The sequence below is a fragment of the Vigna unguiculata genome, chromosome 7, assembly GCF_037176805.1.
Source record: "Vigna unguiculata cultivar grain cowpea cultivar isolate G323 ecotype 2 chromosome 7, ASM3717680v1, whole genome shotgun sequence".
NCBI lineage: Eukaryota > Viridiplantae > Streptophyta > Magnoliopsida > Fabales > Fabaceae > Vigna > Vigna unguiculata.
The window spans coordinates 33301636-33317208 of NC_140798.1; the positions used below are offsets into that span (position 1 = coordinate 33301636).

At 32.5% G+C, this 15573-nt stretch overlaps 2 protein-coding genes and 1 pseudogene across 3 annotated transcripts; 2 read left to right on the forward strand and 1 right to left on the reverse strand.

The window, feature by feature from the left end:
• Positions 1-1769: 1769 nt before the first annotated feature.
• Positions 1770-7079, forward strand: LOC146884814 (uncharacterized; annotated as a pseudogene). The gene is made up of 2 exons (XR_014996582.1): positions 1770-5727; positions 5806-7079. The product of XR_014996582.1 is annotated as an uncharacterized LOC146884814 (transcript).
• LOC146884815 (uncharacterized) lies at positions 4239-4877 on the forward strand. The gene has a single exon (XM_085676043.1). The coding sequence runs from the start codon at positions 4239-4241 to the stop codon at positions 4875-4877; it is 639 nt and encodes a 212-aa protein (XP_085532169.1).
• Positions 7080-10697: 3618 nt separating the features above from the next.
• Positions 10698-14830, reverse strand: LOC114191339 (uncharacterized). The gene is made up of 3 exons (XM_085675803.1): positions 14736-14830; positions 12567-13132; positions 10698-12146 (listed from the first exon to the last, which is right to left on the reverse strand). Exons 2-3 carry the CDS (start codon positions 13098-13100, stop codon positions 10698-10700), a joined length of 1983 nt encoding a protein of 660 aa, XP_085531929.1. The 5' UTR covers positions 13101-13132; positions 14736-14830.
• Between the last annotated feature and the right edge of the window lie 743 nt (positions 14831-15573).

Sequence of the window (15573 nt, forward strand, 5' to 3'; positions counted from 1 at the left end):
TTCTTACTGACCTGACCATCCCATATCATGCGTGCAACATGATCCTGGTACCGGGTCAATAAAGATGTATCATACGAACCACCAGGAAATCCTCCACCATCATTATCAATCCCGTGCTCGTCCTTCTGAGGAACGTCAGAAACCTCATTCTCAACAATATCATCTTGAATAACATTAGCCTCATGCTGACCCCTTCTACGAGTCGATGCTGTCGGTCTCTTTCGTGCACCACCCTGTCTGGAACTCTCGGGTGCATCATTTGAACCACGTCTAGATATATTTCCTCGTGTCCTAACCATATCTATAATAAAATAAAATACAAATTAATAAATAATAAATACTCGCCCTCATATTTCCTTTTTTTTTCCTCGTAAAAACACTCTAAATGCAGTAAGTGCAGGTTCAATTTCACATCATCTTTCCTTTTTTTTTCCTCGTAAAAACACTCTAAGTGGGTTCAATTTCACAAATTGAAGACGGATCACAATCAAATTAATTACATCAAATGAATTTAAATAAAAAACATTAAACGCATTCAAGAAGTAAATCAGATGCAAAAACTGGGAAAACCAAAAAACACACGGATTTCACATTTCATGGGAAAACCAAAAAACACAGCCAAAACGGATTCTAGGTTCCGTTTCAGCAGTATGGGAAACGGCTTTCACAATCCGTTTCACCTAAGTTTCCAAAAAAAAAACAGAAATGGATTTTGTAAAAAAAAAATAAAAATAAAAAGGGGAAACGGATCCCACAATCCGTTTTGTAAAAAAAAATTTAAAACGTGAAACGGAATACACAATCCCTTTCAAAAAAAAAAAAAAGAGAAACGGATTCCAAAATCCGTTTTGTAAAAAAAAAAAAAAAGGGAAACGGATTCCACAATCCGTTTCCTAAAAAAAAAAAAAGAAACGGATCCCACAATCCGTTTTGTAAAAAAACGGATTCCACAATCCGTTTCCAAAAAAAAAAAAAAACGGATTCCACAATCTATTTTGTAAAAAGAAAAAAAAAATGGGGAAACGGATTCCACAATCCGTTTCCTTAAAAAAAAAAAACGCCACAACCCTTCCTCTCAAACGCACACCACTCATCAACACAACCCACCTTTCCAAAGCAGGTTTAAGACAAAGCTACATATAAAATCAATTAAAATAAAAATATACACATGCTGTTTAATATTAAAAAACCAGTATTACTTACCTGTAAAAAATGGAGAAGCCGCGTGAAAGGATGAAAGGCGGGTGCCGACGCTGGGGAGAAGAATGGTGTGTGGAGGAGAAAAGGATACTGCGTGGGGAGAATGCTTTGTGGGAGAAGAGGGAGAAGAGGGAGAATGAGGATGGAGAGTGTATGGAGGTGTGGAGGCTTTGTGCAAGATAAAAGAAATTAGGTCAAAGATTCCAAGGGTGAAGGTGCGTGCAGGGAGGGAATCTGCTTTATTGGGGTGCGGGTGCAGGGGTTTTGGGGGTGCAGTGTGCTGAGGGGTGTGAGGGGTGGGGTGCAGTGCGGTGAAAGAAAGAAAAGAGACAGTAACTTTTTTTTTAACCAGGGACAAACATGAAAAAAAAGTAGGTTTTGGGGGTACAGGAGAGATTATTGGAGGTGCAGGGAGAAGCCCCCATATTGAAGATATGTGTCTCCACCTCATTGGGCCGTTGATTTTTTTTGTTTCTTTTTCTCTTTCTAGGCCCACCTTCTTCTTAGCCCATTCTTTGTATATAAACACGTTTGTGCATTACGTACAAATGCATTCAGAATAATATCATTCTATTATCAAAATTCTAAGCTCTCTTTCTCGTCTTTGTTTTACTCTTGCCTTTCATTCCGCTTGTGCCATGGAAAGTCATAACTCGGTTATGGTATCAGAGCGGGTCCCGCTCTGCTCCGCTGCGCCACGCTCTTTCATCCATCCAGGTTCTTTCTCTTCCTCTTTTTTCTTTTTTCTTTCTTCTTTTCTTTTTCTTCTTAGATCATGGATGCGTTGCAAAATCCCGCTAGCCCCTATTATTTGCATCTAGGAGAGAATCCTGGAACTGTTCTTATCACACAATAGTTAGATGGTTCCAATTATCATGCATGGAGTACATCCATGAGAAGAGCTTTGACGTCGAAAAACAAATTCAAATTCGTGAACGATAAGCTCATTGAACCGACAAGAACTGTTGATCTGTATGAAGCCTGGGAACGTTGAAATGTGATGGTTGTTTCTTGGATCACACGCACTTTATCCACACAAATCGCGCAAAGTATTGTTTATGTTGACAATGCCAAAGTCTTATGGGATGAATTGCAAGAAAGGTTTTCGAAAAGCAATCATTTTCGTATTTCAGATCTTCTCCAAGAAGTTAATTCTATTAAACAAGGTAAGAGGTCATGATTACTATATTGATTCAAAAATTTTATGGGAAGAACTGGATTCACTGCGTCCTCTTCCTACTTGTAATTGCGAACAAAAATGTAGCTTTGATCTTGTGAAAGTGATATCAGACTATCGTGATTCAGAATGTGTGATGTGCTTCTTGAAGGGTCTTGGTGAGATCTATAACACTATTAAAACATAGATATTGATGATGGAACCTCTTCCAAACATCAATCACATCTTTTCTCTTGTGCTTCAGCAAGAACGACAACTGAGTGAAAATACTATCATCGAAAAGGTCTTTGTCAATAGTACTGGTTAGCAAAATCAAAGAAAAAACAGAGCAAATAATGGGAATCATGGATCAAGAAGTTATGGAAGAGGCAAAGGCAAGAACTATGGAAAACAATGCACGTATTGCAGCAAGATGAATCATACAGCTGATGAATGTTACTCAAAGCATGGTTTTCCTCCATGGATGAAACAGAGGAACAATCACACCACAAATGCTATTTAAAAGAGTGAAGAGAGTCCTTCAGAGAAACAAGATGTCAATGACCAAATTTTGAAATCTCTCAATACCAAACAACTTTAGCAAATAAGCAATATCATACACTCTAGAAAGAATGATCAGAATGAAAAAGCTGTGAATACCTACTATGCAATTTCAACACAACATTCCAAAGAAGGTAATATGGGTAAGTTTTCTTGGATACTTGATACAGGAGCTATGAATCATGTAGCTAGTTCTATGTCCTTGTTTTTTACTCATCATAAAATTAAACCTATACGAGTTAAACTACCAAATAATAATTATGTGATTGCCGAAATAGTTGGAACTGTCCTCTTAACAAAACAAATCATTTTATATAATGTTTTATACATTCCTGTTTTTACCTTGAATATTATATTTGTTCAAAGACTTATCAGTACCTTGCATTGCCAACTTGTTTTTTCTCATAAGGTTTGCCAAATTCTAGAGAAGAATACTTGCAAGATGATTGGTCAAGTTGATGTTTAGAATGGCCTCTATTTTTTCTCTGATATTGAAAGTTCTGTTTTTTTCTTTCATGACAATGATAAGCATGTAAATAATTTGAATATTTGCCATTGTAGACTTGGTCATCCATGAAACAAAGTTCTAGAACAAATATCAAAAAATTATAGTGATGTATGTTTTGACAGTACTAATGTTTGAACCCCTTGTCATTTAGCCAAACAACATAGACTTCCTTTTTCTTTGAGCAAAACTAAAACTAGTAACCCCTTTTATTTGATTCACATAAATATTTGGGGGCCTTTTGGAGTTCATTCTATACACGACCATAAGTTTTTCTTAACTATAGTGGATGATTACACTCGACATACATGGGTTGTCTTAATGAAAAGTAAGAACGAAACCGGAGATTTAATTAATAATTTTGTGTTTTTCATTAAAAATCAGTTTGATAAAAATATCAAGATTATTAGAACCGATAATGGACATGAGTTTTGTTGGCAAGATTTCTATGACAGAAATGGTATTATTCATCAAACATCATGCGTTGAAACACCTCAACAAAACTCTGTGGTGGAAAGAAAGCATCAACACATACTTAATGTTGCATGCGGCCTCATGTTTCAATCCAATCTTCCCAAGGTTTTTTGGTCTTATGCTATTTTACATGCAGTACATCTTATTAATCGTCTCCTTTCGCATGTTATTCATAATCAAAGTCCTTTTGAAATATTATATGGTGATAAACCTGATCTTTCTAATCTTAAAATCTTTGGATGTATATGTTTTGCTTCTACCTTAGAACATAATAGAAGTAAGTTGGACCCACGTGCTCGAAAGTGTATTTTTCTTGGCTTAAAAAAAGGAAATAAAGGTTATATGCTCATTGATGTTAATAACAGAGAGATTTTCATTTCCAAAAATGTGATATTCCATGAACATACTTTATGTCGTATCATTGATAACCATGACAAAGAAAGTTCTGACCATAGTAATATTACTATTGAGCCTATACATGATGATTTCGAGTTTGATAAAAATCAAGATAATGTTCAACAAGAGAATACAAAGAATGAGACTTCTGTTGAAAACCTAGAGTCACCCAACTTACAAGAAGAAAATGATGAGGAAGAGGTCTTTGATGAAAATTTAAGGCGATCTACCAGAACACATAGAGCTTCCGCCTTCCTCAAAGATTACCATCAACTTCAATTATCATCACACAAAAATCTACAAGAAACAAATAAGGTTCGTTATCCTTTTGATTCAATTCTTTCTTATAAAAGTTTATCTGATGAACAACTCAAATATACTCTTTCTCTTTCTACTCAAAACGAGCCACAAACCTTTGAGGAAGTTATCCAAGATGTAAAGTGGGTTAAAGCCATCCAAACAAAAATACAAGCTCTCGAAGCAAATAACACTTGGAAGATTGTTGATCTACCACCAGTTAAAACACCTATTGGTTGTAGGTGGGTATACAAGATTAAAAGGAAAGCAAATGGAGATGTTAAATGATACAAAGCACGCCTTGTCACGAAAGGGTACACACAATGCGAAGGGGTTGACTATTTTAACACATATTCTCCCGTTGCAAGGTTGACTACGATTCGAACTTTGACTGTAGTTGCTACTATAAAGAATTGGTTCTTAGAACAGCTCAACGTAGATAACACCTTCTTGCATGGTGACTTAAGTGAGGAAATTTACATGACATTTCCTCCAGATATTAACACTGATTCTCAAAATAATTCCACACGAGTTTGTAGATTGACAAAATCGTTATATGGTTTGAAGCAGGCAAGTAAACCGTGGAATGAAAAACTTATATCTTTTCTAAAAACTCTTGGATTCAAGCAATCAAAAGCTGATAATTCCCTTTTTATTAAAAATATCAAGACTTCCATTACTGTGTTGTTAGTGTATGTAGACGACATTATCTTGGCAGGTGACGATATAAAAGACATTGTTGATATCAAAGAAGCCCTGAATGCAACTTTCAGAATTAAAGATCTTGGCCAGTTAAAATTTTTCCTTAGCCTGGAGATAGCAAGAACACATGATGGAATACATATATGTCAGAGAAAGTGTGCTCTTGACATTTTACCAAATGCAGGAATGCTTAATGCTAAACCTGTTCCCACTCCTATGATTAGGAAAAACGAAAAGCTTTTTGAACAAGGAGTTGACATTCATGATGCAACTACATTTCGCAAAATCATTGGACGCCTCCTATATCTTGTTAATACTCGCCCTGACATCAGTTTTGTTGTTCAATTTCTTAGTCAATTTGTGCAAGCACCAGCAAAGTCTCATCACCAAGCTATTCAACGCATTCTTAGATATTTGAAGAACTCAAAAGCACAAGGTATTTTCTACTATAAAAACTCTATCATACATTTAAAAGCCTTTAGTGACTCTGACTGGGCTTCCTATTCTATCACAGGAGGATCGAATACCGGGTATTGCATATACCTCAAAGACTCCTTGATCTCTTGGAGAACCAAAAAGCAAAGCACTATTTCAAGATCCTTGTCCGAAGCCGAGTACAAGGCACTGACCTTTACATGCTTTGAAATACAATGGCTCACCTTCCTGCTTGAAGACCTTTGTGTACAACCATGCAGTATCACCAATCTCTATTGTGACTCTCAATCTGCTAGACATATAGTCGTCAACAACATTTTCATGAACGTACTAAACACATTGACATTGATTGTCATGTGGTAAGAGAGAAGCTCCAACAAAAATTATTTAACCTCCTTCCTATTAGATCATCGGAACAACCAGCAGATGTATTTACCAAAGCCTTAGATCATGCGGTGTTTCAAAGACTTGTAACCAAGCTTGGAGTTCTGAACATCCACAATCCAACTTGAGGGGGGCATATTGAAGATATGTGTCTCCACCTCATTGGACCGTTGATTTTTCTGTTTCTTTTTCTCTTTCTGGGCCCACCTTCTTCTTAGCCCATTCTTTATATATAAACATGTTTGTGCATTACATAAAAAATGCATTCAGAATAATATCATTTTATTATCAAAATTCTAAGCTCTCTTTCTCGTCTCTGTTTTATTCGTTGCCTTTCATTCCGCTTATGCCATGGAAAACCATAACTCCGTTATGCAAAAATAGGGCTTGAAACTATCTTTTTGTTTGCATGTTGTGTTGTCATTGAAGGTGTTTTCAACGACTACCATCGATGCCTCTGCAGCCCATCCTACCTCCATTTATGATGAGTCTAATGTGAAAATATCACTATATTGGTGCACCACTGGGTTTGGTCCTCTTTTTCTTTGTTTTTTAGGATTTGGGTTATTAGGTTTTCTGTTAAGATTATGTTGGGTGAAGAAGAAATTATGTCTTATTTATGGATTGAAGAGTAACGTGGGTAAAATAAGAGAATAAAACGTGATGGTTCGTGTGAGAATGGGGTTTAGAGTGATCTGTGTTTTTAGCTTAGCTGAAGGTGAAGGTAATGAGGCTGCTGGAATGAATGTGTCATCCTCCTCTATATTGTGTATGCGTTGGAAGATGAGTGGGAAGGAGGTGTTTCTCGGTTGCTGTGGTTATTGGCAGGTGATGGAGAGTGAAGAAGAAGATTATACAATGTTGGACAAAAATGGAAATCCTATATAAGTGGGGGTTAATGGATGGAGGAAGAAAACGATGGGTGTGTTGGTGAACATGTGGTGTTGGAGCAGAATATAGAGTGTGGTATTAAAGGCATACCGAAGTGGGGGTATTTTGATTAATCGTATAAGATTCAGTTAGTGTTTCCGAAATTTCTATTCCAATTGTTGCATTACCAGATTGACAAATCTGGTTAGGTATTACCATGTTGACGAATCAAGTTAGACATTCTCAGGTCTGGATTAATTATCGGAATAGATGTTCTAGTTGATGACAATAACTACGTATACCGAATTTTTCATATGGAGGTTTTTCAAATCTGGAGATCTACTCCGAAATAGTCTTCCGGATAATCACATCCCTAAAAAATTATTCTCAAGATTGCATATTATGGTTGCCAAAACTTTCCTTCCTGATTTAATAATTTCGTACATACCTGTAGATCCGGGGTCATCAAACCGAAGTGTCCATTTTGATGCACAACTTTCTTTGAGGATAAAATGAAAAATAATGAAAATTTTGGAAAAATGTAGGGTTCAGGAAGAAACACCCAACTTATTTTGCACTAGGGTCAATTTATTTGGGCCATATAAGCCCTAGAAGCATCTTTTAAAAATGCACTTATCTTCAATTTTTACATATTTTTTTTATTCTATTCTATTTTATCTACCAAAATATTAAGACTTTGTTATTCTCATTCACAAGTTTTGTAATAAAATATGACGACTAGAAAATACTATAATGATAGAAACAAGAGAGTTAGTGTGTTAAATTTTGACGAAAACTTATTGTGTATAATTTAAAAAAAAAGTGTTTTGCTATGTTTATAATGAAATCAGCCTCCATATTTGTTAAAAAATTCGATGAACTAATACATCAATATAAATCAGTTTATAGTTATGGAAACCATGAAGTTTACAGGACAAAAAATTAAAACTTGAAAAAGAGTGAAAAATTGCATAATTTATAATAAATTGAACTAATAAATCAATATAAATCACTTTATAATTATAGAAACCAAGTTCACAGGAAAAAATGTTGAAAAAAAAATGAAAAATCCATAATTTATTAAAAAAAACTATAAAAAATATTTTTTTTTAAATATGATATCTAAACACATTTCTGTTCCGGAGTTAATTATTTATACACGTAAAAGATATTACAGATATTTGGTTGTAAAATTTTTTATTTTTAATTAAATGTAAGAAATTAATATAGCTTTCAAAATATTTAATTTTCTTCTAAATTACATAAAATATTATTTTTTTAACTAATTATTATTTAACAGAATATTTATGTATTTAGATTTGATAACAATATATCTTTTTTCTCACATATTTTCATTTATAATAAAAGATCAAGATTACACAATTATCTTTATAAGGAATATTCTGTTATGACAATTTTATTTGAGTGTAAAAAAAAAAACTAAGCTTAAACCTACTTATTTAAAATATTTTGATTAGTGGATTCTATAACATGTTTAAAAATTTGAATAGTTTTAATAAACATTTTATACTAAAACCACATGAATACAATTTTTAATTATTAAATAAAATAAAAACGAATCACTTTTAAAAATTTTATATAAATACAATTTCAATAATTAAACAAATATAAGAGTTAATATAATGATTAATAATTATCTTTTACTTATTTTTCTCTAGCTCTTCTATTATTATTATTTTCTTCTCATTTCATCTTATCTTTTGTGGACTTTTGATTCCTGCAGCTTCAAAACATTTTATGCTACAAATTTTTAAAATGACAATTTTACTTTTTATAAAAATAACTTTCAGTTTAAAATATCTCTGAAATAATTTCTTAGGAATATAATATTTAAAATATATAAAATATATTTCAGAATATAATTTCATAAAAATATGCAATATCTTACCGAATAAATGTTTTGAAATGAATTTTTACTCTGAAATATATTTATTTTTATGTTAATATGAGATGTACTTAATAATTATGAGATCAAGAAAGCAATAATATCTTTTGTATCAATCTCCTTTGCTGTTTATTTTTTTCTTTTTTTTTTCTCAACTGCTTAAATTTTGTGTAAATCTCTAAAATGGGCTCGGGTCTTTTAATATATTTTTCTTTTATTATTAAATCACACTTATATGTTAAAAGATATGTTAATATTATTTTAATTTTTTTAATATTTTTAAATACATTTTAAAAACTTATAAATTTATCTGATATATATTTTTAAAATTTTCTTACTTTTATAAAACTAAACATTTATTTTTTAATTAAAAAGATTTTTTATTTTTTTTATTTTCTTATTCATTTGTAATATTTTTATTTATTTTTAAATCCATCACATTTTTAATTATCTTTTATTTCTTTAAATCACTTGAACGAATTTGTACGCTAAGTAAAGAATTAGTTTTATATCTAACTCTATTGTTTTGAATATTAAATTCAAACTAATTAAGTGAACTTTTATAAATCAATCATTTATAATTTTATATTATGATTTGACTTTGTTTATGATTAATGTGCTATTAAGATGTGAAATTATATAGTTATAAGTGATTTAACATAATCGGATAATGATGACATAATAACTCTAATTAACATAATTATGATAAGTATGATCTAATATTAATAGATAAATTTACGTCTAACTTAACAATAACTTATAAAGTTATGTGTAATCATCAACCATATTTGACACAACAATAATAGTAATAATAGTTATAACAATTACACATAATTACTTTTATAAACTATAAATATAATCTTTTATATTCATCAACATTATTGATTAGTTAAAATAGATGAAAATTAAAAGTATATTTAATCAATAATGTACATGTGATTTTCACTTGAAAATAAGTCGTGAAAATACTTAAAAAAAAAAACAGGTTAATGATAACGTGTGCCTGTATAGTTATCATATCATAAATTAAAAAAATATTACATATTGCTTAACACCAAGGAAAATGACATCAAATCAAAATCAATTTACATACATATCATCAGGTTTCATCCCTGAATGTCATCTACATTCTCATATTCCACTTTCTTGAACCATCAATCCACAATCATTCTATACTTAGAGGTTGCTAGTACTACTCCCTTAATTGACATTTGATGACATGTTGAAGATTACACAGTGGAAAACTGGAAAATGATGCTTAAACGAACTGAAATAAAACCTTGAACAAACATGATGGCTTTACTAAAACATGAGTAAACACGACAAAAAAAAAAATAGAAAAAGAACAACATATTGAAAAAAAAAATGGAGATGTTTATCTAGTTTACTATATGAATTCACTTGGTTAAACTAGAGTGTTCAGCATTTGAGCTTCAAGATAGTTTCAAAAGTCATTTTCAACCAGCCACTAATTTGGTATATAATCAAGAAAAGTCCCTTTACATGATATTATTCCTTTAGATAATGATATTGATGCTCTTCTGAGCACATTCCATGAAACTACAATTGCCAGAAAATGAAGAGAAAAAAAAACATCAATGTCATCAAGTTTCTCATATGGAAAGTCTGTACATTATAATTGCTAACTTTAAAATGTAATAAAGTCAGAGAGGAGCATCATACATTTCCAACCTCTTCATTATGAAATTCCTATAAAATACAACTGTTATTTAATATAATCTAAAGGCAAACACAATAATAACTATTCAAATGCTGTTCTTTTACTGAATGAGTCCAATCAATCATCCTAGCTACATTGCGTTTTGTAGACCTCTCTCGTGAGTCATGTGGTTGCAAATTTTATTCAAGGGATCTTTAAATGAGAGGGTGTCTTTTCTTTTCCCTTTCCTTTGTGTCTGCAAGAATTTATTGGTTAAAGATTCCAATGCTCTAATGGTTAATGGTCTTTTCCTTGTGCTCCTCCTTAAAATTATATCTTTTGTATCTTTTGGCTTGAGGTCCTGCTTATCTTCCTCAGTTGTTGTCATCAACTCAGCATCTTCAGACATCAGTAGAACTTGAGATTCATTGAAGTTGATGGTGTGTTGTGGTTCACCTTTCTCCACTTTGTCACAAGAAATGCCTTTGTCAAGACAAGCCCCACTAATATTTCTTCTTTCATTTTCTAATTCTGGACCTCCTTCAGCTAAGGAAGAAATTAAAGTCACCTCCTGCTGATGACCAAGTTCATTACTGGCTTTCTTATTGACGTCTGGAATGCATGATGACCGAGAGAGTTCCTGTTTTTCTGATCCTATGCTTCCTGCAGAGTTCACAAAAATGTGACCTGTTTCAACCTCAGCATGTGGAGAAAGTTTTAGCTGTTTGATGGGAGGACCTGCAAGATCTGAATGACTTGATCTTGGTCTTCGTCTGAATTTATGCCGAATGGTTCTCTTTAGTTGATTGCCACTAGCCACATAGGTAATCTGATTTTCACAGTTTTCTGCCATATTGTTTGCATCATCATATGCGGACTTAACATTCACTTCATTTTGGCTAGTAGAATCTCCATTGTGTTTTCCTTCATGGTAATCAGCATTATTATTATTCTCTTTGCTTTCTTTGCTGTGTACAATAGCAGCTTCTGTCTCTCTCTCACAGTTAGTAGAAACTTGGTGTTTGAGGTAACAATGGTGATGGTTTTCAGGTTGACCACCCTCGTTGGATCCCTTTTCTATCTTTTCTTCATTGCAGCCACCAACCTTTGTTTTTAGATCTTCAAGTTTAAGAAGATTTGGTTCAACTATCACTCTGCTCAAGACATCTCTGACAGAATCAAAATAATGATCACCTTTTACAAGTTTTCTTTTAGAAAACTTCTTAACACCAGGGAGAAGAAATACTACAACATTTTTGGAACTGAGATGACCTTGATTCTTTAGTTTCTCTGAGTGCCAACCTCTTGCCAACAAGCGGGGCCAAACAGCTTCCCAGAATATATCATTACTTTTAGTTTTACTCGATTGATAGTCTTCAGTCAAATGTTTGATTATATCACAGGGTCCAAGAGAAGACCAAGCTTTGGTAGCTTGTGAAGCCTGGATTTTCTTCCCACGTTCTATGGCTGGACTGGTAAGGTCTTCCTTACCCTTACCAATCCCTATAGCTTCCACAAGAACACCTAGTCCAACAATAGACTTCAAAGAAGAGACATATTCCTCTAGAGAAGTTCTCCCATTTGAATAGGACTTGGAAACCTGGTTATAGACATAAGAAAGAAGGGAATAAGAGTCCATTGACAATAAAGGTCTAAATCACAGGTACAAAATGAACACAAAACAAAATAATCCGAAAATCAGATGTTGTTTCCTAACAACTGTATCTACTGGTATGCAAATCATTTAATATTCAGGAACAAAAAACATAGTAATGTAGAGAAGTAGAGAAGTTGTAATACACATGTATTGGGAGCACACACAATGCACTAATGCACTATAAAACAGATTATCTTAGCAAAACCATTATTCCAGTCATAAATAAATAAATCACACAAGTAGACTGTCTATAAAATTACATGACAATAAAATATATTGAAATCAGAATGCATTGACACGAGCTACGTATTGCAGTTGATCAAAGCAGCATAAGGGACAGTAAGAGAAAGCAAGGCTGAATACCTGTTGCAAATCATCTTTATGTTCTTCTGAGACACGGACAGTCAAGCGAGACAACAGTTCAATATACTTCTGACCAGAGAAAAGTTTGTCTCCTGTTGTACATTTTCTTCCTTTTATCTTCTTGCAGTCTGACCATCTTCTGTATTCATCGGACTTATAAAATTTTCCATAATAGAATGACAGTATTTCTCCCATGGCTTTGTTCTCTATAAATCTTTTGATCTTAACAAAGTTTTTTCCGAAAATAAACAAACCAAGGAGAAAGCTTTTTACATCAGCATCACTCCACGAATTATTCCAAATAGTTTCTGGTACAGTTATATTAACTGCAGAATCGTTGTGTCCAAGATATCTCCACCCCTCATGTCCACTATCTTCCACTTCATTATGTGCAAGTTCTGATTCTTTTATCATGGAAGCAACTTCCACCTGGTATTGATGACCAACTCGAGGACTTGACTTTGGTACTCTAATTATGTAGGCTATACCAGAAGAGCGGGGAGGAACTAGCTTCCTTCTGTATGGACGCTCCATACTATTGCTACAATCCTATCAATTGATACCACCTGCCACACAGTATAGGATGTTAAACTCATACTGTAAACCATCTATAAATCATTGAGTATAAAGGAAATGTACACTACATAACAAGCAAGCAGAAGAACTGGATTCACTCGAATCAAAACATAGACTGGGTGTCAAAACATGTACATTATGTAACAAGCAGACAAACACGATTCACACACCAGCCATTTCATAATTTCCTCGCCAGCAATTATGCAAAGCATCATACCTATTGAACGTATTGAGATCTTATAATCATTAAGATGCATGCATTTATTGAACCTATTTTGCTAACATTTTCCTTTACCTTTTAAAAATATTATATACCAATTTGTCTTCCCCTTACATTAAATTCTCTATACCTCATAGAGCATATTAACTTTTGTACTGAATGTTTGACTGCTGAGAAATAAAGCATTTCTAGCTACACACAGGCAGATTTGAAAGGTGAGACAAAAGACAGGGTTTTAACACAGTGATGAATCAGTTAAAGCTAATTAAGTGTACATGTTTTTTAATATAAATAGTATAACATATCAAGTGAGAGACGAGAGTACATATCAAGCGAGAATCGAGAGAGTGAATTTCAACCATAAAATTTACAATGGTGATTAAATTATAACTCAGAATAATCTCAATCATTCATGTATAGTTTTATAATCAAAGTTAACTCTCATACAGAGGGGCTTAAGTACATTATACATACACACAGTTCCCCAATCTGCAGTAGGTTGATTGCCTACTATTGCTTTTGGAGGTCAACGTATTGAACATGATTATAATACAAGTAATAAGGAGCGACTATTGGGGAAGGAATTTTTCATGTATCAGAATTCGAAAATTTGATTTCTTTTCTGAGCAGGTAATCAAAACCTATCTCAAATTAAAACCATCAACTGCTAGCAACAGAAAATCGAACAATGGCTCAAAAACACTCACAGAAAACCCTACCATTCTCTTTGCCCAAAACAAATTCAATTTGCCTACCCTACTCCTTCTCGAATACACAGCTTCAGAATATGATAACATTATATGACAACCACCGTGGTTATGCGATCTTATTAGCAAGGGAAAAAAATACCCTTTATGAAAAATCATACCAATGTAACAAAATCCACATCCTCTCACAGGTAAGTTGTTGATCAAAGCTAACAAGTTGGTTTCAGATTAAACAATTCAATACTCAGGCGTTATGCCTGAGAAAAAAAGTATATGTAATAATGGAAACCAGAGAATAATCAGTACGATGACACAGAGGTTGAGTACAACCCCATATGAGATCACAACCATATAATGGTAACAATCAATGGAAACATTATTCTTCGCAAAAAATATATAAAAGGTTGTTTCTTTGTATCCTATAAATGACGACATGACATGATGATCATACACAAAGCTACACATGATGCTTGATAACAAAGATGGATGAACATTTGTTGGAAACGTGAAAAAGCAGAGAAATATAATGCATACAAGAAGGTGAGTAACGATAGTTGGAGATAAGTTGCACATACATTCAAACGTGTTACAAAAGTTAATACACATTTGTGAAAAGAGAAGCTAAAGGTAACTACGTAAAGGAATGAGAAGAGAGAAAGAGCGAACCTGATTGGGTCTTCAAACGCGAATTCGTTCACAGGCCAACGATTCGATGAAGAGAAGAGCGAAGGAAAACAAATATAAAGCACAAGTGTGTAAACAAATCAACACTCGCTCTAGTTATAAAACGTGACCATAGTTATATACATGTTCGTGAAATTGACCCTGAGTTTACCTTATTAGAAAATCTTTAAAATTTGGGTTCATAGAATAATTTTAACAATGATTTTAAATTGTAATATCTAAAAATGAATATATTATCCTTTCTTAGAAATATTCCGTGCTTATACATTAGTTTCTGAAATTAAAAAAAATAAGATTTATGAATTTGTTTAATCGTTTTTTGAGTTTTTAAATTTAACCATACGTTGACATTTCTATTAAGTAATTTCAATTTTTTAAACAAATATAATTAATGGATTTTACTTTCAAAAGCTATTATTTGAAGTTTCGAAACTTGTTTATAATTTTCTTAATTTTTAAAACAAATTTGACGGTTATATATATATATATATATATATATATATATATATATATATGTATATAATTTTGATTTATCTTTTAAAAGATAAACTTAAATAACTTTTTGTCCTATATAAATGTGCCCTAACTTATATACAGTGGATAACAAAAAAAAATAGTGATGAAAAAAGGCCACAAATTTGCCAAAGTCATATATTGTAGCAATTTTTAATGCAATATTATTATATCTTAGCTTCGAATAAGAATATTTAATAAATCTGATACACAAATCTTTAATAGCAACAACTACTATGAAATGGCTTGGAATATCAGTTTAAAATATCAGAAAAAATTATGAACAATAATGACGACATTTGATTTT